Source organism: Simochromis diagramma, unplaced genomic scaffold, assembly GCF_900408965.1.
Source record: "Simochromis diagramma unplaced genomic scaffold, fSimDia1.1 OVJJ01000419.1, whole genome shotgun sequence".
In the NCBI taxonomy this organism is placed as follows: Eukaryota; Metazoa; Chordata; class Actinopteri; order Cichliformes; family Cichlidae; genus Simochromis; species Simochromis diagramma.
Window position 1 is genome coordinate 5,050,376 of NW_024387244.1, and position 26,002 is coordinate 5,076,377.

At 39.3% G+C, this 26,002-nt stretch overlaps 2 protein-coding genes across 3 annotated transcripts; one reads left to right on the forward strand and one right to left on the reverse strand.

Moving 5' to 3' along the window:
- The first annotated feature begins 4,650 nt into the window (after positions 1-4,650).
- Positions 4,651-10,680, forward strand: tmem161a (transmembrane protein 161A). The gene is made up of 11 exons (XM_040052956.1): positions 4,651-4,786; positions 5,252-5,355; positions 5,441-5,524; positions 5,714-5,805; positions 5,989-6,145; positions 6,545-6,760; positions 6,980-7,123; positions 7,228-7,341; positions 7,471-7,645; positions 7,818-7,914; positions 8,845-10,680. Exons 1-11 carry the CDS (start codon positions 4,784-4,786, stop codon positions 9,147-9,149), a joined length of 1,491 nt encoding a protein of 496 aa, XP_039908890.1. The 5' UTR covers positions 4,651-4,783; the 3' UTR covers positions 9,150-10,680.
- A 2,830-nt stretch (positions 10,681-13,510) lies between these two features.
- On the reverse strand, positions 13,511-24,729 carry mef2b (myocyte enhancer factor 2b). 2 transcript variants are annotated; one of them, XM_040052844.1, is made up of 10 exons: positions 24,533-24,729; positions 24,372-24,450; positions 20,255-20,334; positions 18,569-18,772; positions 18,182-18,310; positions 17,821-18,010; positions 16,739-16,887; positions 16,347-16,461; positions 15,505-15,616; positions 13,511-15,282 (listed from the first exon to the last, which is right to left on the reverse strand). In XM_040052844.1, the coding sequence occupies exons 3-10, from the start codon at positions 20,306-20,308 to the stop codon at positions 14,970-14,972; spliced, it is 1,266 nt and encodes a 421-aa protein (XP_039908778.1). In that variant the 5' UTR covers positions 20,309-20,334; positions 24,372-24,450; positions 24,533-24,729; the 3' UTR covers positions 13,511-14,969. The 2 variants fall into 2 exon arrangements, with proteins under 2 accessions (XP_039908778.1, XP_039908779.1); XM_040052845.1 differs by lacking the exon at positions 24,533-24,729 and having other exon boundaries at positions 16,347-16,443; positions 24,372-24,526.
- Positions 24,730-26,002: the final 1,273 nt, after the last annotated feature.

Sequence of the window (26,002 nt, forward strand, 5' to 3'; positions counted from 1 at the left end):
ATCAGATCATTAAAAAAAAGAAAAAGAATAAAACAGAAAAAGAAAAAAAAAAACATACTGTGCAAATGCTAAACTTACATGTCAAAGAAACTGATAACCAGAAAAGTCATTCAACTTACATTTCATCACCTGCTTCTGGTTCTTGATCCTCAGGCTGAGGAAGAGATGTTGATGCTTTCTCCACCATGTGAAAACAGAGGAACGGTCTTGCTGCTTTCCTGGTTTAATTGGGAACAGGCTGGAGTTTATGCTAATGAGCGCTGACATCAGTTCTAGCAGCCCCCCACTCCATAAAGGAGGAGAGCAAAAGGGCCAAAGTCGCGCCTCTTTTCCCAGGCAATTCCGTCGGTCAAGTTCAAGCACAGCGGTTGTCATTTAGAAAATGTGACTGCGCAGATAAAAATTAGGGGAGGGGGGTAGATTTATTTAATTTTTTTCCTAAATGAAAAAAACTATACATTTTTGCCTGTTTGACATTTTTTCTAGTGTACCAACAAATTTGAGTGATAACGTTTCACAATGAGCATGTGAGTTTGGAAATTTCTTTCCAAGAGTAAGAAGACTCCCCCATGGGGCTGACAAAATATTACCCCAAGAAATGTTTTCTTGGAGTAAAAAAAGAGGTGCGTCCAGTTAACACTTGATATTCTTCGGATTCATAGAATTTATACCGAGTACATGATGTAGTGGTAGAGTACAGTAGTGGTTGAGAAAACTGAGCTGCTGAAGGTTCATCTTTGGTTAATTGAGTGTAACTGTCGTTTCCTCTGGCAAAGAGAGGTTAAAAAAATACCTCAAGCACCAGCTTTCTCGTGTTTTTTTTTTTTTTTTTTTTTTTTTTTTTTGCGTGTACTTGTTCATCACTCATCTGTGCATGCGAGCGAGTGGATGATCCATGGGATCATCTATGCTGCCGGAAACACAAGCACTCGGTGAAACAGAATTAGCGTCGTACATTTGCGTAATTACAATCTAAAGTGTGCAATCATTCATGTCGCCCAAATCCAGAAACCGTGTGAGGAGACGCCAGCGCAACAGCTTAACGCATCGCAGCAGAATCAAGCTGAGCCAATTCTCCCGTGTTTGTCTCTGAATCTGAAAACAGACGGCCATGATAGGTCAGTGAATACGCAGATGTAAGGCCAATACGCATCTCAAAGGCTTCATTTGTGGGTGAGACACAACAGGTGTGGGACTACAGTTTGTTTTTATTATAGCATGTAAGCTTTTACAAAGAGCACTCATTAAATGGTTTTGGTCAGTAATCTCTCTTAGATTTTCTTTTTCTTCCTCCAATCAACCTCCTTCACAGACACGTTTTGCCAAATAACGGCAGGTAAAAGAGGCACAGGTGTGCATAATAATATTAATGATCTGAATTATATTTGGTCCTGAGCTGGTGCATGTTGGTAGTATGGCTGCTGCATTCAAGCACAGAGCCATTTTGAATGCAACATCTGTGCTTCTCCTGTTGCAGCGATACTAAGTTCCTTGAGGCTGGTTCAAAGAAATGCATTTTTTTCTTATTAATGGAGAGTGATCAGAAATGTACATGATAAATAAAAGCTATTTGATCACTCTGAAAGGAAATAACCAACCAGACTGTTATATTTGACACCTATGACAGTGTTTGGCTTGTATGCACTGTAGAAACAGATGTGGGATCAGGTTTTTTAAAAAGATAATGCCTCAGCAGTGAATCGCCTTAACAGATGCAGTGTAACCGTCCTTATAATATATGCCTGGTAATTAACAATCATGACTCTCACTACTCTTTTAAATAAATCCATGTGACAAAGCAGATCTGGCCCTCCGTAGCTGGTTCCCACACAGCAGAGGAGGCAGCAGTTAGGAAAAGAGACAAAAAGGAAAAGAGCGGGGAAAATGAAGGGAGACGAGAGAGGTGGTGGGGGGAGTGTTTCCTTTGACGGGGCACCATTGCAACATTTGCATATATTCAAATCAGGTGATGAATGTCATGCATGAGGGTGAACAAAGACAAGCCAATGGGAGGGCTGCGTCTCTGCTGCAGGCTCAGAAGCAGCCGTCGGTATCCCAGCAGCACCCTGGGAGAAACACGGGGAAGTGGTGTGGGAACCAAGAGGCCCCCCAATCTGAGCAGAGGGAGGGGAGCCACTTGTAGTCTGTGGTGAATTTGCATTTTATTTGTGTCCATTTTCCTCAGTAATTTCTGCCCCAGCACTTCAACCACAGATGGCTAACACAGGAAGAAGGATTTGCATTTGTGTCAAAGATGATAATGATGGACGTGTTTTCCACCCAGACAGAGACATTCCTTCTCTGGGTCTGAATTACATTTTAATGTCTCGGAAAATATAGAAAATATTTAAGAAATTACTATTTCCTTTTGTTTGTGATCAATGCCAGATGTAGGCATTGGAAAAGTCAGAGTTTGCACAATGTCAGGATGATCTATGAATGCTGTGCTATCCACAAAAGACAAAGCCAGAAATGACTCAGTGTGTATTTCATAACCCAGCAGCATCAAGAGATGGCTTAACAAATACCTCTATGTCTTAAAAGCTGATATGCAAAAGTGAAATTCGAATTAAAACTCTCGCTAATCTCACAAACGCATTGCCTGAAGGTGGAGGCTGGAGGTGGATCATAAACATCAGTCACGCACGCAAAGCTTGATATTGAGTTAAACCACTAATTTCACTTGATTTATGTTTGCAGATGCTTGCCTGATGGTTCATACATGCCCACGAGAGATGCTGTTGCTTCACTGCACAAAGCTCCATTTGATCAAATTCACAGCTCCTATTGAAGCGCCATGCTCTCGCACCCAAATTCACAGGGCGAAGGATCAGGCACATCTTCAGTAGAAGGGCTGCCACCAATTAGCAGAAAGTTGAAATTCAATCAGCTTCAGGAGACCAGCCAAATAACATGAACACACATGCTAAACACAGATTTAAATGCTGTGAATGGGTCTTGGAAAAAGATCTTTAGAGGGCATGCTGCTGGAAATACTTGGCACTGTTGGGGGCTTTAGATGGGATGAGCTGACATTATAATGCATGTTCAGGCCAAGCGTGGATATGTTTCTGGGTGTACGATCATTTGGAACTTCAGAGACAAACTATACCACCCATGAAGGATGCACCGAGCTGTTTCCTGCACTGTCTCAGGTCCCAAACAACTCATTGTTTACTGTATTCCGATGCCTGCAGATTGTGTTAAAACACTGTCAAATTGCAAAGACATACACTTTGTCTTCAGGTTTGAAGATAACTGTGTTGGTATAGTAAAGTTTCTTTTACCCATCAAAATGGGAAAATAATACTTTAATAACATGATAGCATCAGAAAGTGTGCTCTCTTCTTTACTCATTCCCCGGTGTTTAGTGTTTTAATACCAAATCAGAGAGTAACAGGAGCATATCAGAGACTTTAAGCTTCACAATCTGCATAATGTTTGTTTTTATCCAATGAAATGCTAAGATGCATGATGGTGGAAGCATGAAACCTGGAGATTATCATTAGAAGGATCACACAGAGGCATTAAGGGGCACTGAAGAATAACAAGGAAAGATGAAGGGTACAATTTTACATTTAATTAGAGATGAGAAGTAAAAGCAAAACCTCTTTACAAGTTTCCTTATTGTTTGTCATTTTTATACTGCAGAATATGTATTAATTAACAGACATTTTCACACTATTATTTTTTGTATGTTCAAATCGTAAAACCGGGGGAAATGATGCAATAATTTTCAATCATATTTTCAATCATATTTTTACTATCACAGTGGCATTTTTTTGTCTCTATCAGGGGACTAAGAGCAAAGCATTGTTATTCTGATGCCTTCATAAAAATCGGAAAATGTTCACGTGAACGAGTGAACATTTTCCGATTATGGCTGTTGTAATCGGAAAATGTTCACTCAACAGTATGGCTGTTGTGTTATTTTGATTTCAGTAAAGTTGCGAAAGTGAAATACTATGCCTAATTGCTACATTATAATTGCTACATTATAAACAAAATCCCCAAAATCCATATTTTAATATTAGTAATTGAAAATGTTAAAGAGGTAAAAAGGAAGGGGCAGGAGTAGTAGAAATTGTATTTTTGTCTACCTATACTGTTTTTCTTTCTCAAGGGTTCTCACCTTTCAGTTCTTATACTGATTGCCCGCAGTAGGCTTAGGCTGCTCTAATTTTGCTCGGCCGCAACTTTTCTTTTCTTTCTTTCTTTCTTTTTTTTTTTTTTTTTTTACCTGGGTGTTCAAATCAAATCACTTTTATTGTCACATCACATGTGCAGGTACACTGGTACAGTACATGTGAGTGAAATTCTTGTGTGCGAGCTTCACAAGCAACAAAGTTGTGCAAAAATACAATAACATAAAACAAGCAAAATATAAGAATGGTTCAGGCTAACTTTATCTATGGTTCACTTTATCTAAAGTGACTCTTTAGATAAAAAGAAAATCTTTCAACATTAGCAATTTGAATGTGTGATTATGAAAACAATGGTTCGTTTTCTCTGAAGGTTAACCAATTAAGAAAAATAAATAAAAAATTAGTAGAAAATACACTTTTACCTCCAGATTGACTTTCACCTCAGAGGCATATGGGGATTCACATTTCAGATTTACGATTCTTTCCCGGAGCACCTGAAGGCATCTCCCGTCTCCACGACTACATCCGGGACATTTAACAGCTCCACATGTCGGCAGGTTCAGATGCCAAAGACTTTCTTGCATGAGAAGAAGCTGTTTTAGTTACTCTCGTTTCAACGACGCCGTTTGGAAGAAGAGATGGTAACTTCATTTATAGTCTTATATATAAAAACAGCTTCTTACAGAGTGCTGGGAAGCCCACTGACGAGCGCTTTTTAGGTGTTCCGGAGGCAGTTAGAGCTAGTTTGCTAATGCTAACCAGCTGTACTGACAGGTGGTGGACCTCCAGTTAAATTTAGCACGATAGCCATTTGCTCAGTTTCATTCATTTTGCAGCGGCTACCAGCGTATCGTGTTCTTAGTGCTGTTGAACGTAACCTCTTCCTGCTATTATCTCTTTAATGTCCTACGTGAGTTAGCTTCTGCCACAGACTGTTATATGTAAACAAACCGTGATGTAGCCAGCTCTACGGCTCTTCAAACTTTGCTGCGGAGTCCTTACTGTTGTAGACAAGGCGCTCGTGCTCTCTACATCATCATTATACAAAATGACGCTATGCACTCAAGTGCACGGTGGAAACTCAGTGCGTGTGTTTAATTTGACAGGCGCTGATGGGAGTTCAGCTTGTGGTCAGCTTACTGGCCGCCAGCATAATGCAGAGGATGGCTCCACATTGCTCATTTGCACGCTGGCTCCTCTGCAACGGCAGGTACTGTCAGTAATATAATCAGGTTTTACGTAATTCACACAGTGCACTAAACTGCTTTAACACATGTGCTTGTTGTTTGTTCCAGTTTGTTGCGATTCAAACACCCTTCAGAGGGAGAGCTGTGTGCCCTGGCAGGAAAGCAGATGCCCAAACAAAACAGGAGAGACAGGTGGGAAATGGAGGGCTGTGCTTCATGCTGCAGGACCACTGCGTGCTATAGCATGAAGTTATAAAGTTGTATCATGTGATTCTAGTGTTACTCCATGACAGTGTTATAGTGTGTTTCTCACCCATCCGTTTCTTCATGCTTCAGGCTTGCATTGTTATTTTTTTTTCCCCATCCTTTATTTGCTCATAGGCGGCAGAATGGGGAGAATAAGCCGCTCACTGTGCCCAAAGACATTGACCTTCACCTGGAGAAAGCGCCAGTCAACGTCATTGACGCTCTCGGTAAAACAAACACTTCTTCGTCCACATCACAGTAATGTTGTGCAAGAGTAAATATTACTCGAAGCCCAGCTTTGACTGTTAAGTCCCGCCGGTGGTTTGCAGCATATTACACTGCATGGAAACTTTATTGAAATTCTCATTTTGATTGTGTTTTTGTTTTTTTGTTCTTGTTTCTGCTTTCAGTGCTGCGCTTTTTCCTGGAGTACCAGTGGCTTGTAGATTTTGCAGTCTATGCAACCGGAGTTTTCCTCTTCACTGAGTGTTACTATAGTGTGGTAGATGCCAGCAAAGAGGTTAATATTGGAGCCATCTGGTGTGTCCTGACTGTTCTTTTCTGTCTGTATCCTTCAAATGTAAAACACTCACTCTCTAGATTAGAAAGAATATATCTAGAGCCAGATTAGTTTGTGATGTTTTCCTGACTGAAGATCCTGATATGTCCACCACATTCTTGGCAGCTGTTATATCAATGAAGATGAGTTGGTAACTATCTATAGTACTGAATGAACCTAAAATCCTAATAATCTCTTTCTACAGCTAATGTTTAATCTCTTATTAGGAATACAAGCACTACTAGTGTTAAACTAATATAAAAACATTAAAAATGTCTTACAAATTGTAAGTCTTATACATGTTTAACTAAAGGTAAATTATCACTGAAATATATGTAGCTCCTTTTTTTTTTTTTTTTTTTTTTTTAACACCTCTTATTTGGTTTCCTTTACCATCTGACCCACAGAAAGACCCTTCACACCCTAATGAGCCACTACTTCCGCTCTGAGGAGGGTGGTGAGCGCTCAGTGTGCCTTGCCTTTGGTTTTCTGTGTCTGCTTGTGGCCATGCTAGTGTTGGTTGTCAGAGAGGACTACCTGGAGTTCGGCCTAGAGCCGGGTTTTTCCAGCCTCTTTGACAACTTGGAAATCTTTGTCAAACAGCAGGGCTACGCTGACTGGTCGTACGTATCTCCATGAAAAGATTACTTCTGATTGAAATATTGACCTGTTGTCTTTAAAGAAATGCTTGTTGCAGTAAAATTGATTTATATTAAATCTTATGAGTTGAGTCATCTTTCAGTTGGCACAGGAATGAGCCCGACTGTATTTGATATCTGTGCTGGAAGTAGCCCTTCTTAAATATTGGTGTCACTTACTGTTAGTGGTTGCTTTAAACTCAGAATCCCAGTGACTAAGCTGACAGTGAAGCTTGGTTTGGCTGCTGTCTGTGCCTACATCGGAGCTCTCTTGGCCTTCCCTGGACTGCGGCTGGCTCAAACTCACTTAGATGCGGTGCAGATGAACTCAGACCGTCCACTCATCCAGTAAGAATTGTTATATGGAAAAATAGCATGTGCTTCATGTCTTTTATTACTACACATTAGCTCTACTCTGCTCTTTCAGTTGTGTCCCTAATGTTTCCTGACAGGATTCTGCTGCATATGGGTTTTCTGTCTCCAGTCATTGTGTTGGTTTTGTGGGTGAAACCCATTGCAAGAGACTTCCTGGCCAATGCACCTATGGGAAAGACTTCTGTTACTCTGTGAGTGCTCATTTCTGATTGATTGATTGTTAGTTCTAGCTTCTCGTAGCCAATCAGGAAATAGAAGAATTCTTCTAGGCAGCGCTTAGTGGACACCTGGCTAATCTCTGATAACTTCACTCTTTGCAGAGTATCCAGCGAAACATTTGACAGCATGCGTCTTTGGATCATCGTGGTGTCGTGTGTGCTGCGGCTGGGTCTCACCCGTTATCACCTCCAGGCCTACCTCAACCTAGCTCAAAAATGGGTAGAGCAGATGAAAAAGGAGGCAGGACGTATTGCTGCAATTGACATCCAACGAAAGGTCAAATGCAGTTTTAAACTTTCTCAGTATTGCATGCTTTTATCTTATAAACAGACAAATTGAGAGTTTTTAATAAAAAACAACTTTAAAAAAACTGTTTAAATATTTAAGGATAATTCTTAATAAAAACTTGAGTGCCTGTGTCGAGTAAAGTTTCTGTTCCCACTCCTAGGTTACACGTGTGTTTTGCTACCTGACAGTAGTTAGTCTTCAGTATCTGATTCCAATTCTGCTCATCCTATTCTCAACACTGTCACTTAAGGCACTGGGTAAGTAAAATGCTCACTGAAACTCACATCTTGATATTTGAACTTTTTCTCAACCATGTAGACTTTCACAGGCCTGAAGTTCTCTGGAAATTAGTCAGACATTAATCCATTTTTTAAATTGACTGCTCCTTATGTCAGATTGTGCCAATTTGCTAAGAGCACTAGTGAGCGAGGGCCGTGTGTGCTGCATCCTGAAGCTCCATCCAGGCAGTTTTGTCGCATAAACCAAAGTGAATATTTCTGATAGTTTCAGCATGTCTGAAGTGGATAGTTTGTATCCATAAATACTGCCAACCTAATATTTTTGATGAACAAAAGGTTCACGGATTTCTCTTAAAGTTAACTTCAAAAATACCAGCAGTCCTGGAGTCATGCTATAGAGTGGAGCATTTTTGCATTCATAGATAATCATTGGCATTGGACAAGAAGGCACTAATGGAATTGGAATTAATTAGCTATTAGCTTTTATGTCACTTGTTATTTTATGTGGTAGAAGTGACGGCGCTTGATATAAATGGGAAGTTGCAAATTTTGCCTCGGTTGTCACATTTGATCTTGTTTCTTATAACGGTAAAAATGAGGTTTAATTGGAAATTAGTTCGCATCAGAGTGCAATCAATGAAAAATTAGCCAGCCAAAAACCAGATCCAAAAATAGACTTTTGTAGGTGGCAATTTAGCTCACAGCCTGAGCAAGCCACCATACACCACGAGGCTGAATGCGGCGGCTCGGGTTAGACGCCGACCTGCAGCCTTTTCCTGTGTGTCTTCCCCCACTCTCTTTCCCTCCTGTCTATTCTTAATTTTTACCCTAATAAAGTAGAAAGGCCCCCCCTGAAATAAATTAGACTTTTACTATATTCCGCCCTGGAAATGTACAATTTAGCAGTCTGAATGTTAGTGAAACATAACAACCAGTTATTTGTTGCAGGGGACTTCTCCTGGAGTACAGGTGCCCAGGATACTCCTGGTGTGACACCAGCAATCATCATGCCCACAGCTGCACCTGTCCTGTCTGGAGCTCTAGATGAAGATGAAGAAGGGATGGAGGACATGGAGGAAGACATCCAAGCTACAGTAGCTCGACTGTCAGAGACTTTCACGGCGCTGCGATCTGTCCTCACACCGCTTTTCTACAGAGGGTTTTTTGCCTTTCTCACCTGGTGGGTGGCTGCCTGCCAGGTCATAAGCTCTCTGTTTGGCATCTACTTCCATCAGTACCTTATGCAAAACTAACTAAGGAAAATGGAGTGCCATAATTCTATACATCCAGCAATCAGCTCATATTATGCTGTTGCACAGGATGCCTGCAGACAGCAGAGGGGACATTTCATTAAAATAGAACTGCAGCTGGATTGCACCATCTTTCTGGTTGTAACTGATCAAGGTTGGATGCTGTCTGTTGCAATATTTACTACTTTTTGACCTTGTAACTTTTTGAGACCAGCAGGACTCTGGCATTAGTAACACACAAATATACAGAAAGAAACTGAGTGGGGTCTGCATCACAAATCAACTGCAGTTTAGTCCGCCTTAACATGTATCACAATGCTAATTCTAAATTGGCTCAGTAAAATCTGGGTTTAATTGGCCCAGAAGGTGGCACCATATACCGATACTGATGATAGCTGTGATAATTCAAATGAAGAAAATTATGTTGCATTAAAAAATATGTCAGCGCAGGTGTTATTACAGCCTTATAGTGCAGTGTTTCTACACACTGGTTAACGCAAAAGTAGTTGTCAGACATTGGGGCAGTCCCTGCAGGTGGGGCGCATACAACAAAGTGAAAAATATGAAGTGAAACTTAAAGCCTTTTTTTTTTTTTTTTTTTTTTCCCCTTTTTTGTACTATTTGCGTTAGAAGGGTCAACTGTGCAGTCTTTTTAGGTGTGTAGCGCCTATTACGCACACTACTGGTGTTGTGAAATTCTCGTAGCGTTTAGTCTTACTTGATATGCAGTAGTAACCACCTTTCATCCACCTTGTTCACGCTGCTGCCAAACCAAACTTTGTTATTCACAAAAATGAAGGATACGTTTGACTGAGTTTATAGTCAGTTGATATCACATTATTCTTACAGTGAATTTAATGCAGGCCGTGATAGTCTTGTAATGAAATATGACAGAGTTCACATTCAGGTTCAAAACATTCACCAGCAAGTTAATTTGGATATTGCATTGATAAAACCTGGAATTCTGCAGGAATTGCCTCTGGATTTTGAAAGATTAACAAAAACAAATCTGATTTGTTTATCTGACCAAAATAGTGCATTTGCTTTAACTGTTAATGAATGGTGCCTGTAACCGTATGCTTACTTGACATGCAGCTATAATTGCCTCACCCTAGATGAGAGTAAGACAAACTGGTATACGAATTGTTTATTAAAACTCTTGTTTTAAATGCAAAGTGCTCAGTAATTGTCAGGATACTGAAGAGTCCAGTTTTTGTTTTGTTTTCTCTTTTCCCAGAAAGACTTGTTAAAGTCTGTTTTCCTGAAAGGTAACCCTGCCTGAAGCAGGTTAATCATACAGTGTTGGTTACCATTGTTATTTACTGAGGCTAAAATTGAACCAGCTTTGTGATGATGTTAAACCAGAGTTAATCCCAAATGCTGCTGGATTACCTACGGAGCTCTCTTTGTGATACAGACCCCAGTGTTATCTAATAACTTCTTTAATAGAACATTTTTCTGCAACTTCTCACATGTATCTATGCCAGTGTTACTGAGTTTTGTTTTTTTGTTGTTGTTTTTTTCATTTTCAAAGGAACACTGTTAAATGCTGCATTTATGATATTTGGAGGTACCAGGACAAGTATGAATATTTTAATGCCTGAGTAATAAGACATATTTTTGCGAGGGACTCTTTGCAGTCCTTAAAGAACCGATTCACGAGTGCTACTTTTTGAGTTTTATTTTTTGGGGGGGATTTTTTATTTTTTATTTTTTTGGTTTTGTGTTGTTTTGATTTTGTGTGTATGTGTGCGTGTGTGTCTTTTTCTGCTTCTTTTTCCTGTTTTTCTGTGTGGGCGTAATTTTCAGATCGAGCCGACTGAGTGTAATGCAGTGTGGCTGTGTATTAGTGTTTGAAAGCCAAACACCGTGGAGCTGTTGCTCTTTATCTTGAAGTGCCTGGGAGCTCAGGGATTTTGAATGTTTTGAAATCTCCTTCCTCCCTGTTCATGTGTATTTAGAACAAGCTGATATTCTGCAGTGAACACTGCAGGTACATTTCTGTTTTACCCATTAATTTTCAAACACTACCCATGAACAACATGCTAGTTGCAGTGTCTTAATCGCCTCTTTTACTTCATAGGTTTTGTTGTTGCTGCCAATCAGCCATGCATATGTCAGACTAATCAAAACCTTCTCTGAATCAGTCTTCATCAGTGTGTTTTATTTATTTTATTTATGATACATTGATTAACTTTGTGGATGGTTTTGATCATTAGTATGTTTTCTTTAGATGGCGTATTTGAATGCTCTGATATCATTATACTGTGAAGTTGATATGAAATGTTCCCCTAGGAGATTTTCTGAATGCATGTTGTGCAACACTTTGGCTGTAACCTGATTTTTTTTTTTTTTTTTTTTTTTTTTCATGTGTGGTCCTAATAAAAAGATTTGCTGTTTTCACGTCATTTTGACTTTCTCCGTTAATTCCTCCTTCCACCACGGAGCGTGGGAGATGTTACAGATAGAACATTTCCTTTTAAAGAACTGGTACTCCACTGACAAAAGACGTGGATGACAATGGAGCGTCTAGTCGCTGTGCAGGGTGCTGATCTCTGACCCCAACCTCCTGAGAAGATCGTTCTTTAATCACTGGTAATTATTATGAACCTAATGCCCCCTGGACTCTGAGAAGAAATGTTTACGGTGGATGAGCTTGGCTGTAGCAGCAAAATAATCCAGTTAATGGACAGATTTTATGCAGTGAACTGCTTTTATAATCTCTGTTTGACAGTGCAGTTTAAATCATTCACATGTATTTTGTGACATCAAAACCTTCAAAATCACATGCCAGTCAATTGTCACGTCAGCTTTTTGCAATAATGAGAAGAGAGTGGCTCCTTGTTTAAAAGCTGACATGATTTAAATTCTTCCTCCAGTCAAACGTTGTGAGCATCCTTCAGTAAAAGAAGCGACATGCTCCTCACCTCACTGTCTTTTTATATGGACAACTGAAAGACATTAACAATCGCAAAGCCACTGAGAAGCAAACAGATTTGAGAGCATACCAGTTAGCAAATCCTACATCTCAGTATGAATGCAGAAAAATTTCTAGGACAATGTTTTTGTTGCTGTGGAACATCGGTTTAATTTGAGTCAAGCTCACCCTTCTCTCTGGTGGGCCTGTAAGAATGCCTGGCCTCATGAACTGAATGGTGATATTACTTTTACGCATCTGTGCTGGAGGCCTCGGGCCCCTTCAGTCTGCTCTATGGACTGCAACAAGGCAAGTCAGACAGCCATGGCCGGCTATGGTTGCTATAGAGGCTAGAATGTATGTCTGTGTGTGTGTGTGTGTGTATATACATAGGACCCAGACATGCCTTACAGACTGGGCCTGGTCTAGTCTCATCAGACCAGACATGACCCCAGTGAAAGTCTCGTCATTTAAGGTGGAGAGACGACAGCTCAATACTGTGTGTGTGTCTCTGTGTGCGCCCACCGTGAAAAGGCAGGTCAATTCTCCATAGAGGCAGCATAGGAAAACATTTTGGCATGGTTACTATGAAACAACCAGCTATGGAAATGACCCTATTTGTGCCCCTTTTTTTGTCTTGTTTGGAAGAAATAAAGGTTTCCAGGCTTTTGCGTGGTCTATTTTTGTTCCTCTCGTTTGGTGGGTGCATGGTGAGCTGCCTGACAGGGCCCTGACATGATAATGAGGGAGTGTGTGTGTATTCAAAAGATAGAATGCAGGTGAATAAAATGAAATAAATGGACACATGAAAGCTACACAGTGAAGGGCACTTTACCTGCTTTCAGAATTAATGTACATAAAAACAGAGGGAAATGATTCCCTTTTATGCCATTAATTTATTAATTATTAATTAATTAATTATGACATTTTTTTCATCTGAGAAAAATGATAAACTGAATGTCCTAAAATAAAATAAAAAACAAAAACAAAAAAACTCAGACTGGGGCAAACACACAAAGTAAACAGTCTTTATTTTAAAATGATTCACAAAAAATGTCAAAAAATGCCTCTGTTTTGTTAGTGAAGCATCCAGCAAATATGTATGTATATACGTGTTTAAAAAATCAACCAGAAACATCAGAATACTGACAACTTGGCTTTTCATGTTTCATGCTAATATTAATCCACAAAAATCCACATATCATGAAAAGAGAGATAAATCGACAGTGGAACTTGTGTTTGAAAACCTCCACAAGCTGGATTTTAGCAGGAGTTTAATTTAATGAGCCGATTAACCGATTTATTAGATAAAGAATTACCTGTTAAGGCTGGTCTTCACTGCTCTACACTTTAACCAGTCTCAGTCAGATTAAAAGTGTGAAATAAGACGACCCCTTGTGGACAGTGAATGAAAATTATCTCCTTTTTAAAATTTTATTTTTTTTTAATTTTTTTGTCATTTGAAGATCAGAAACTGAAAACGCAAAACTAAAAGACATAGAGGTATCCAGTGCACAAGATTAAAAAGTAAATGTATACATAAATGAAACCCGGATAATAAATGAACAAATGAATGGATATTTGGACTCATCTACTACAGCTTGTCTCGTGTTTTAACACATCATAAACGCAGGAATATCTACACTAAACACTTACTACACAAAGCCCTTCAGGAAGAGCACATGATTGCTGCTGTTTAGAAAAAAATCGACCAAATAAAGACAAATAGATCCTTTTTGGGCTGTTGCAGTATTTGTGTGCAATGCAGAGGGACAATAATTAAACACTTTGGTCTTAGCAGACTGCTGTGAGTGTTTCTGACAACATAAAATGATCATATTACAACAATACTAAAGATTTTTTTTAAAAAAACAAAAACAAAACAGCACTTGAAAAAGAAAACCATTTTTACATCCCAAAGAGCTCATTGACCTAATCTCTGACACAGATTGATGCCCAGAATCTTAAAAGGGTGGGTTCACATTTTTTCAACTCTTTTTTTTTTTTTTAGATGATACTGCTGCAAAATGTCCCACCAGTTCTGCAAATATCTTCTTTTGTTGTGAATCATTTGTAAGAGATGTGGGGCCAAGACACAGGAAGACAATCTGAGGCTACGGCAGTCTGATTTAAGTTGTGATATTTTCAGAGCGAAACTTCCTTTTTCTTTGTTTCTCTACAAAGGATGCCTTTGCTTTAACATGAGAATGTGCTTTGTAAAGCAACAGCAATAAAACACTGTCTGGACAAAACAAATAATTCAGACAGAAGAAACCTCCCGTTAGCTGAATTTTATGTGTTGTTAAAGAAAAAATAGACGGTGGCTTTCATACCTAGATTTCTCTCATTAAAATTCCATTACGAAGGGTATTTTCACATCTGAAAGGAGAAAAAGGAAAAACTGTAACTAAAAAAAACTTTTATTTTAAGAACGTATCCAATTAAATGCCCTGTTGTGTAACCTTATCACATAAAACCCCAGTCAAGCTACTTTTTTAGTACCTCCTATTTTTTTTTAAATATTTTATTTTATTTTGGCTTTGAAAGCTGAATATGTATGGACGTTTTTTTTTTCCATATGTGCACTTCAGAGAAATTCAGTTGGTCCCACACTGCTGCTGTGCCCAACTTCAACAAAGTCACAAGAAAACAATCACATTTCCAACTTGTACTTTTGATTCACATTAGCTCCACACAGAAAACTAACCCTAACCAAACAAAAAGCAAAAAGTCTGTATGCATCTATCTCCTCATGGGATCAAGCAAGTGATGCAGAGAAGAATTCTCCACTGCCCAGGAGAGACCAGCTCTGTTTGAGGAGACAAAGAGAGGCATACGTCGACCCTTTATGGTTTTGTCTGAAGACAGATGTTGACTGAGAGTGGGTTGTAGAGCGGAGCAGCTGGCTATCTCTGCCAGCCGTCGCTCATCTCTAACTGCCGGAGCGACTGCCCTCCTTCCTCTTGGTCTTGTGGGTAGCTGGTTTTGGCAAACTCTTTTGTGCCATTGGCTGGGTGGCTATCTGGAGGGGTATGACGAGCTGAATCGGGGTTGCTCATTGGAGAATGCTGCCTGAGGTGGTGCAGAGGAGGGGAGGTAGGTGAGGCCATGTGCTCAGGAGAGCTACGCTCCGATTTGATGTTGAGGTTGAGGGACGGCAGATGCGGAGAGGTTGGAGTGCAGGACTGAGAGGGGAAAGAGCATCCCCCGCTGGACCCTCTGAAAACAACAAGAGGGTGGAGGAAATGAATTTGGATTGAAACACGTCATCAGTCCTGGAGTTACAGCTAAGGGGCACTAGAAGTAGCTTGAAGATAATTTAAAGACAGTCAAAACTGCTTGTGAACATGGCATTTAAGAGTCAACTATCACTAATGGTTCAAAATTATATATACAGTGGATTTACTGTATTATGTCTAGAATAATATATGATATGCTCACACAGGATTTATATGAGGCCCATGAGGCTCCTGAGGTGGCTGCGCCGCTTGCCAGGGGTTTACTGTTCCTCGTTGTAAACTGACTGAGTGATAAAAACCAGGCTGGCTGTACTCTGCAAAGGAAGAATAGATATACATCGATTTGGAGAGGACAGGGGTGGAAACAGGAGAAAAGATACAGTTTAATAAAATGGTTTCATTTTAAGACAAGATAAACTTCACAGCAAGGCTGGTTTGACGTTTTGGGAAATACCCTTTGTAGTTTTTATCGATGAGCACAAGATAAGAAGACTGTAACCTCCCATCACTCATGTCTGTACACTAGAGATGAAGTTAGAGTCAGAAGATGTTCTGCTTAATTTGGAACAGTGTAAAAAAAACCCTAACAAAATTTCCCTTTCTTTTTCTTCTTCTTCTTTATTTATTTATTTATTTATTTTTACCTTCTGTGGAACTAATTCCTGCCTGGGTTTAGCAAGAAAGGCAATGTTTTCTCATGATAAATTCACCAGAAAACCACCTGAAACTCTCCAAGCTCCTGGTCCTGCACAAACTCCAAACCTTTTTACACAAGGTTTGTGCACTAATAATGAGGTTCTGGAGTGAACTGCACCACAGTCAGTCAGTATCCTTGCTTTGCAGTTGTTATCCTAAGCTATGCTAAGAGAGTATATGTGTGGTAGGTTTAGTTTTGCCATACAGACATGAGAGTGGCATTAACACTCTGATATAACCTGTTAACATGTCAAGCTATTACTGTATGACTACTTTGTTAGTTGCCATATATTTTTCATATATTTCTTTTTTCTTTCTTTCTATAGTAACAGAACACAGATGACATACCAGAGGCTCCAGGGGAGGGGAGACCATATCCTCCCAAACTGTGACTCAGCAGCCCTGCCTTCCCCATAGCCACCATGGAGCTGCTGCTGTGCAGGCCCTGGTATAAAAGACCCCTCTGATGATCAGAGAAAGGGAAACAGTCATACTGGAAATCTTGAGTTTGTACTGATATAGTGAAGTCAGTGTATGAACACTATGAAACTTGTGAACATTATAATTGTGAGAGGTGTGAATGAGTCAAAAAACCTGTGAAGTTTCTTGTCCAAGTTTGCAGAACTATTTATGTGTTTTGGTATTTAATTAAGAACTTTAGTTTTTAGAAGCAGTACGACATCTATTAGAGGCACTGACACCTATTTGTTTTGATCACACTGGATAGCACAGCTACTTACAGCGGAGTTGTGGTTAGCACGTGTGGCCCCCATGGCCTGATTAGCACCATCTGCCCGCAGGTTTTCAGTGCCCACGTTCAGAGGAGGAGGGCTTTTCATGTCCAGAGCTCGATTGAGGTTGCCATGGGAAAACACAGAGTAGCCGATACCTAAACAGTAAAAAAAAGGAGCAGGAAGTGAAAAGCGATCTAAGCCCGTTCCACTACTGTCATTTATTCTTTGTGATACAATCATCACCTCCCTCTGTTGCGGTATACAAGTGTGATTTTGAAAAAAAGAACTTCTTCTTTTCCTTTAACCTTTGAATGAGTATCAAGCCTTCGTGAGACACCAGGCAGGTCTGAATACTTATAATATGTGCAACTGTACTGAATATACTGTAACTCATGTGACAGAGTCCATTGCGAACGCAATGTAAACCAACAATCACTGTCAAATCTTAGATAAAACAGAGCAGTGCATTTAGAATCACTAAAAATGTCAGTGATCAGTATTTAATGACATCCCAGTGCATCCAAATAGTTAGAGACTGTATGATGGCTGACATGATAGGCAGGTGTGATGCATTCTGAATAGAAACCACAGAGCTGGTTGTAGCTGCAGTTACACTGTTGGAGGGCCAGTTTCACATAACAGACCGACTGCGCACAAGCACACATACACACACAAACACACACACTTCCTGTGAGTTCACAGCCAGCTGCACAGATGGTTGACAGTACACACGAATTTTACAGAAAGCATTTAACAAGAAGTTAGAAGAGTGGCTCATGGATTTTCATGTGAAAAGCTATGACTCTGTTTAAAGGTAGAATAATACTGGTAGATTATTTGTAGTGGTAGATGAAATTTTAAAAAATCATTTAGACTTTGGTTTCGTCATGAAAGCGTTAAAAAAACACAAATAACTCACAAATGAGCCTGAATGAGCCTGACAAAGGCCCAAAATTTGTGGAACTTGTCAAAAGCGATACATAGATGCAATAGAAACTGACGTGTTTTTTTCAAACACAAGACATACACAAATAGATACTACCCTTAGTAGTTATGATGATTCTGGTATAGGACTTAATGAGACTAACCCGAGTGTGGAGACATGAATGCAGTGTGTGCATGGGGTGCAGCAGGACTGGCCGAGCTGGATCTGGAGTTTAGAGATTTAAAGCTCGGGGGTCTGTGGGAGGTCATGCCGGATCCGGATGAATTGGGAAAACCATTCTCGCAACCTGCAGACACGAGGAACTGTGCCTCTGGCGAGAGCAGAGAGGGACCCTGAAGAGTAAAACACATAACGTGTAATTTTGACAACAGTATGGATTAAAGATCAGTTAATTAAAGATGCTTTCGTAACACAGAATTCTAATTAGAAGTCAGTTTGTCTGTGTTTGGTCTGTGCGTGTTGAGTGTAAGTACGGAGTAAGGAGTAAGTATGTGGTCACTAACATAGAAGCGCTGGCGAGCCACAGAGAGATCCATGCCCTCACTTAGAGGATACTTGTCTGACGCCACCTGCATGCTCTCCTCACTGTCAAGCTCTGAGCCATCAAGTCCGAGTCCTTTCCTACGCAGGGTCTGATGCAGAAGAGAAAGTGCACATGGAAAATTACTGGCAACAATAGCACAATGGTTTCGAACCACAACAATGTCACGAGAAATGGTTTTCACTCAAAATACAACACCTGTTTTTCCAATTTTTTTTTTTTACAATATCCTTCCAGAGGCTTTATATCAAATAATTGCATGTTCTGTTAAAAATTGGTTTATGTTTCAGATCAGCTGCGTATGAGAAGCTTTCACATACTTCTTTTTAAAAAGCTCCTAAAATAGTACCTCCAGTATGTCCGTGTTGGTGCGACTCTCGTGTGGCTCGCTGTACTCGGTGTATTTTAGCAGAACTTTATCCATGTCTGTGCTGGCGTACTGGAACAGACGGTTCGTGCTGTTGAAGATGATGAGAGCGATCTCGCAGTCACAGAGCACGCTCAGCTCGTAAGCTTTCTTCATCAGGCCAAATTTACGTTTGGTGAAGGTCACCTGTGACAGAAGAAAAACAGGTTTGCACTTTTAACTCCCTCCAGTTAACTCTGCAAAGTTGTGAGCATGACAAATTAAGGAAGTTGGATAATTAAAAATAAAATAAAATAAAATAAAATAAAATAAAATAAAATAAAATAAAATTAAATTAAATTAAATTAAATTAAATTAAATTAAATTAAATTAAATTAAATATCCCAGAGAGACTTTACAGTGCAGAACACGTTCAATCACCAAACACTTCATTCAGATACACAAACCTTATCACCACAACACTTTCAGTCAAAAAGATCAGATATGAGAAATAAATTGTGTTTATCAGCATTCTGAAAACAGTTAAATAAGAGCTCTGGATGTGTACACAAACTCACTATGCATATCATGCGTTTTTCCTAACACAGCTAAAACTTCAAATAATATTTAGGGTGTTTCATGGAATTGTAGTATTTGAACAAATATTAATGCACGAATAGGCTATAAATATGATGCAAGCAATTTTGTTCATGCCACAGTATTGTACAAATGATAATATCTGTCTGTGGTATTGCAGAGCGGTGTGACTCCTGTGCCATAAGTTGATGTAAGTACTATGTTGTATATGTAATCGGTGCTGTCATGATTCATTTTGCATCAAACTGATAAGCAGTTCCTCTTCTGTTTAATGGTGTGTTTTCTTGTTAGTTCTTAAATTTTAATAATATTTCCTTAATCTAGTGTCGACTGTCGGCACGCTCACATCCTTTTTTTTGTTCAGTGTGAAAGATTGTCTTTTTGTCAAATAAAATAATCTCACTTTAACTGGTGTTAAGGCTTTTGATAAATTCACAGCTTTAGGTTATTGTATCACTTACGTTCAAAATATTTGCTATTACCACCGTTGGGTAGAAAATATTGAATGCTAGTGATGTTGTAAACTGCACGATTTTAATAATGTTTCACACTAGTATAAATATCGTAATTTGATATTTCATTAATAGTCATCCTTGCATGCCTTTGCATTTGCATTTCAATCAGTGAACCTATGTTTTAAATATTTGCAGTGCAATGTTGGACAACAAACAACCACAGCGTCGGCTACATAACATGCACATTTGCATGAAACATGTACCGCTATTTTTGCAACTCAGTGCTTGCAGCTTAAGTGACACTTAATTACGGAGTCTAAAACATATCTGGAAGAGGAAAACGTTAAAAATTTGCCTGATACATTTCCTGAGATATCAGCGCGATGTCTTTAAACGTCTTGGATTGATATACAATTTTTACACTAGAGAAAAGGCCCACACGTTCACACTGTAATAATATTTGACACTTAAAAAACAAGAAAATGTATCTGATTGTTCAAATAATCTGGATGAAGTTTTTATTCTTCCTGCAGTTAACTATAATTTTAGTAGGACTGGATAATATTTACTGAGAAATATTTTTTTTAAAACAACATATGTGTGTGTGTGTGCGTAACATGAAACGATGTGTGCTCACCTGTCTATTTCTCTGGTCAAGAATACGAGAAATTTGTATTTTCTTTCTTCCCATTTTCTCTTCTCTTCTTAGTCTAACACCTGTCAAACAAAGTGAAAATCAGTGTTATACTAGAATAAAACAGCATACTTAAACATTTGCAGTAATGTGTGAAAATCAGCACCAATGAAATGACCTAAAACATTAAATGAACCTTTACTCTCGAAGATCACAAAACGATTTACCTCGATACTTAAGCTTGCATTTGTAAGCAGTTGAACTAATTATTAATTACTGTAACAAATTTGAGGTGATATGATCACATATTATAATAAGAATAGAATAAATGTTCAGTCTTTAATACAATTCTGATGGGAAAATGTCATCCCTTTGCTTTAAGTGACTCAAGTCCTTTCCCCTCAGTGGGGCGAGGGTGTTTATTTTTACCACCATGAAGCGATGCGGTCTAAAGTTAGCGTGGCTCTTGTGGGGCTAGCAGTCCACACAGAATGACACCCTGACAGTCTGGGTTACCCCTGGGCCAACAGCACAGTGCTTGACTGCACCAAGCGGCCCCAAGAGACAGGGTTAAAAATACAGTCCATAGCTCTTTTTAAAGGTTCAGCAGGCAATAGCTGAAACCAAACAGTAGAAGGAAAACGGTGTGTTCTTGAAAGATGGCTAATGCTAAAAGCCACCCACTCTTCTCTCATGCACGGCCAGGTCAGAAAAAAACAAAACAAAACAGGATTTTCAGGGGCAGATAGCAAAGACGTGGCTGGCTTGAGAATGTCCATTTTTGAAACTCACACCCGTGGTTTTTCTGTTTTTGTTGGGCTAGAAAACAATGCCCCCCATCCCTGCTGTATAGAAACAAAAACAAAGCAGAAAAACGTGGAACTGAATGTTTAATTACATTGACGCTTTAAGAGATGGCTTTGCTGAAAATACAACATTAAATCAAATGTATCCATAAATTTGCTCCCTGTATGAGCTGTCTCCGTTTGATGCTCACTATCAGTAAAACAACTGTGTTAAGTGGTGGTCTGCCTCTTCTGACTGGGCCATACAGTATTTCTCTAAAGCCCAGAGGAGTTTTCACTGGTTTTCCCCCCTAATTCTAGACGTCGTGACTTCTCTATATTTAGTTGCTTGCCCCTCCTGATGGTGCCTGAGCGGATATGAAGCCCATGTTCCCACGACCCCTAAAGTGCCCGCTGTCCTTCAACATAAGCTTGGCACACAGAAATTTGGGGCATGTCTGGAAGAGTCCACCTCGTTGCCCTTACGATTACCTTATAAAGTCTTGCGTTATTTGCTTCGTTGAATATGTTGCAGAGCCAAGACAAACCTCAAAAGTAACAGCTGCAGACAAACTCATCCTTGCCAATGTCTGTACGGTAAAACAAAGTGCACAACAGAAAAATAGAACCACAAAACCAGCACTGGTCTGTCTAACTAACAACTCAACTACCACAAAGAATTCACACCAGGCCAAGCTGTTCTGGGTTTTTTTTTGGACCAGAAGTGAGACAATTTCACCTCATATCAAGGCATGTTAATGTAGAGAAGAGAGGGAAGTGGGACATATGTTCTAAAAAAGGCTGAAAGATGTTTATCACAGGGTTTTACCGAAGGTTCCGCTCCTCTCAAATACAACCAAATGTCAACTATTAGAGCTGCTGACAGCTCTGTTAAAACCTATGGCTAGCTGGGTATATATAGCTGCCCCTCCAGCAAACCGGCGTGGAGTTAGCTATAGAAAATCTATGTGGTTTGGTAGGTTTGTCAAAGGCCTAAAGGCCGAGGTGGGCAGGAAAAGCCTGGCTGTGCCTCACAGCTAAATCTGGATACTTTCCCATTTGACAACTGCCATTTGAGGTCTGCACATTCACAGAAACAAAAAACAGCATGCACCTACTGCCTGTGACATTTCATTTCCATGGTCAACTACTGAACATCTCGGGGAAAAGGTGGACATGAAACGGAACAAGCAAATCTTCCTTTTTGTCTCATTTGCCATCAAATGGACATGAATGAAAAACAGAATCATCATCTAACCTGTCATCGTCCAATAGTTCAGCACATGCACACCTTCCCCAGAGCCTCAGGCTTCTAGGGAAGGACAGTGCCTTTGACAGATACCTTCCCAAAGGTGAGACAGTGGAAAACACTGAGCACAGACACATACAAGGGCAGCAGGAGCTTTGCTTTACCCCGGGATCGTCTGACTAATCACCGGGGAACTACCTGGGACAACAGTGCACATGTACAGAAAACCCTGCGCATCAAGGTAATTTTAATTGGTCTTATTAGCACTGCTGATGTTGCTCATTAACAATATGTATCGCGCGACATGTTTTCTTGCTGCAGTGAACTGTATGCATGAATGAGAAGGGGGAAAAAGTAGGGCATTTGTAGAGTATTGGGGGTTCTGCTTCAATGGTTTCCTTTCCATGAGTCATTCAGAGCATGGTGGCTTCAAATGTTTCAAAAACATGATAAACACTTGTAAGCATATTAGCCAGGGAGGTTAATGGTTTCTTCTATGGTGAAAAAGCAGATTGCCCTGCTCTCTACGCAGTACTGAATGTTAAATATGACAAGATACATAATGGTAGTGTTAAAATACTGATAATTAAAGATGGTTTGAGAAAAGGGTTTTGCTTTTGCTAAACTATTTTTTTCATGTTTTGCTCTGTGAATGCATTAGTTACACAACTATGGTGATCACAAGAGAAGCAACACCTAAAATGTCTACTGTACTATATGGGTATAATGTGCTTTAACTGTTGCAAGCAGTGTGTGAATCAAATCTAACAGGGTTGTTGTTTTCACTGCTTTAGTCATTTTATCAGCTTGTGAATGTCATATCAAAGGCCAGTGTTATGTGGGCCGATGTCTGTCTTCACCCATTCCCTCTCTGTATGTATTAGAGCATATACATACATCCTTCTGAACTAAAGTTAAAAAAGGTGAAGGCCAAATCTTGAAAAATTTGAAGTCTTAGTGACAGCCTCACTTATTCAAATCAAAACAGAAGCATACTCATAAAATAAAGGCCCCAGGGGAACACTTTGCTTCTTAGTCTTTATAGTTCTCGACAAAGCTTTGCATAGCTAGCATGGTAACCAAAAGAGGTCTTTTTATTATTTTTATCTTGCAGTATACCTAGCTGTATATGTCTCTGTTTGCCACCTTTGGGGTCAAATGGTTCATGTGCTCATCGGGCCTTTGCAGTGCAATAGCGAGGAAATATTTGTCTAATTTTAACTGGGTATAATTGAATTGCCTTGATATTTTTTCATAGAGCCAGAGTAGCAATGTTGCATGCAGGCATGTGCTGAACATTTGATCTTTCCATAAATAGAGAAAAAAGGTTTTTTTTTAGTCTTCCAAAAGGTTAGAAAGTCTGACATCCTCTCAAACTATCTGTGAAGATGAGCCACACCTCGCACTAAAAGAGGATTACCTTTTTGAGGGCATTAAAAATGGGAAAAGATACATGTCCAGCACAAAGGAATGTCAGAAGATTAAAGACATCAGAATCAGTAATGCTTGCTTTAAATTAGACTAAGGACAACAGGTAAAGGGATGAAAGAACTATCTATCTGTCTGTCTAGATATCTATCTATATCTGTTTCTAATAACAGCAAAGTTAGTCGAGATTCTTCTTAAAAGTTGAAGCAGTCTACTTAGAATGGACTCATGGGATGTGCTTGCTTTCAAAGGACTCTGATTCATTTTTCACAGTGAGCAAGCCAAGCAAGAATTAAGTAATAATAACTATTTTTTTTATTATTATTATAATGATAATAATAATCATAAAAGTTAAAAAGAAGTAGAAATGCATTGCTTAAACCCGTTTATGGGCAATTATTCCCAATAACTTGCTGACGTCATTTCAAATAGACAGTTTAAGAATAGCCCGTCTGTCCCCGAGTTGCCAAGCACTCCTGTCTATTATAGCCTCATCTCAATAACACAGCAACAGGTACTTTACTCACAGCTGTGTCATGCAATGCTCTACACAGGAAACCCCAGGAAGCTTCGCTCATTTGCCTTAAAAACCGAAATAAGAAGATAAAACAGAAACTCAACACGTGCTTAAAAATAAAAATAGAGCATCTGATCTCACCTGTTCCTCGATCTTCTTTTTCTCTGTTTACTTCTTAGTTTCACCCACTCGATCAGGACCAGTCAAACAGGAATAGTTGCTGATAGGAAACATAAATGACTAAATGAGCGTCGAGAGTCTTGTTGTGCGTTCTGGTCTTGTGCAGATGCAGAAATATTCACCTGATGCAGAAGCTGCGGATGATTCAGGAGCGCTGCTTTCCAACAGCTGGCTGCTACAGCCCGCCTCTCGCTCTGTTTGTGTGTGTCACCACACACCGCCTCCTCGGCCATGCTATTGGACACACTCTTCCACCTCCCCTCCGCGTATAAACGCATTCGTCACTATAAGGTGCCAGCAAAAGTTGCGTAAAGTCCTTTATGCCTTCAAGATTTGCATTATGAAGCAATTTAGTTCTAATGTTATCTTTTAAAATGTATGTATATATCTATGGTTAAAGGGCATTTTTGCTTGTGATTCATTCATGTACCACAAAATATTACAAGGTTTTTGCAGGACATTACAACATGTCCTGCAAAATGTCAAAAACAAAAATATATTAATTTTTTTTAATTTTTAAATAAAATTTTATGAGCTAAATTTAAGGGATGACTTGAATTAATCTCTTTAATGGGATTCTGCAAAACTTAAATTGAGGGGTGAGTCACATGAATTTGATATACTGTGCAAATGGGAGTGCTATGGCTGACTTTAAAGTACATCAACTCTGAAAATGTGACAATGATAAGATTTATTTACTTTTAAACAAACGTACAAGCATTTGAACGCAAAGCAGAAGGAAGCAGAAGAGCATGGAGCATAGCTGAGGTGTATGGCGGTTCTTCCCCAATTACAATGCAAGGCACAACATTAGGTGTGAGATTCTGTTACTAAATGTACTGCACACAGTAAGAATAGGCATATGTTATGTTTCTACAGTAGATATGGTAGATATTTGTTATGATATTTGCTATTATTTTGTTTTAAAAAATCCCCTTAAATGTAAATCCTGCTTTGCCTTAAAAAGTAGAAGATACAATGTGCTTTTTAAAATCAGCCCCTAGCAGAGTCAGTGAACCTAAAGAATTACAGGCTGATCCAAAAGTCATTCAGCAATGAGAATAGAGCAAAACTATTCTGAGGAACACTCTTCTAGAGTTCACGGTCATTTTGATAAAAATATTTAAACATTTTGGCCTCTTTGGTTGGAAGGAATTTTTCGTTTTTTTAGTATTGACATAAAAATGTTATTGTGACTGATGAATTAAAGACTTCGCTATTGGAGGTTGACTATGGTGTTTCGCTGCTGTTATGGGAAAAGGATACATCAGTAAATGTTAACTGTTTATCGGGATACACATATCTCTTTGCATTAAAGTCAATTTGCACAGTACCAACTGAAACACTGCGTTATGCTCAGCAAACCTGAACACTGGCCACAGGCCATTGCTCAATACCAGAGTCTGTGGTGGCCTGTCACTAATTCAACCTTTACACATTTCTCTGCCATAGAAACAGTGACAACCTAATCACACATTTACACCAATAAAAGCCTAAACACAACATAATTGCAATAGCCAATTCTAAAACTACAAAATGAGTTATTTAAGATTAAGAGTCTTTTTAGTGTTTGTGCCTGTTTGTCCGTACAT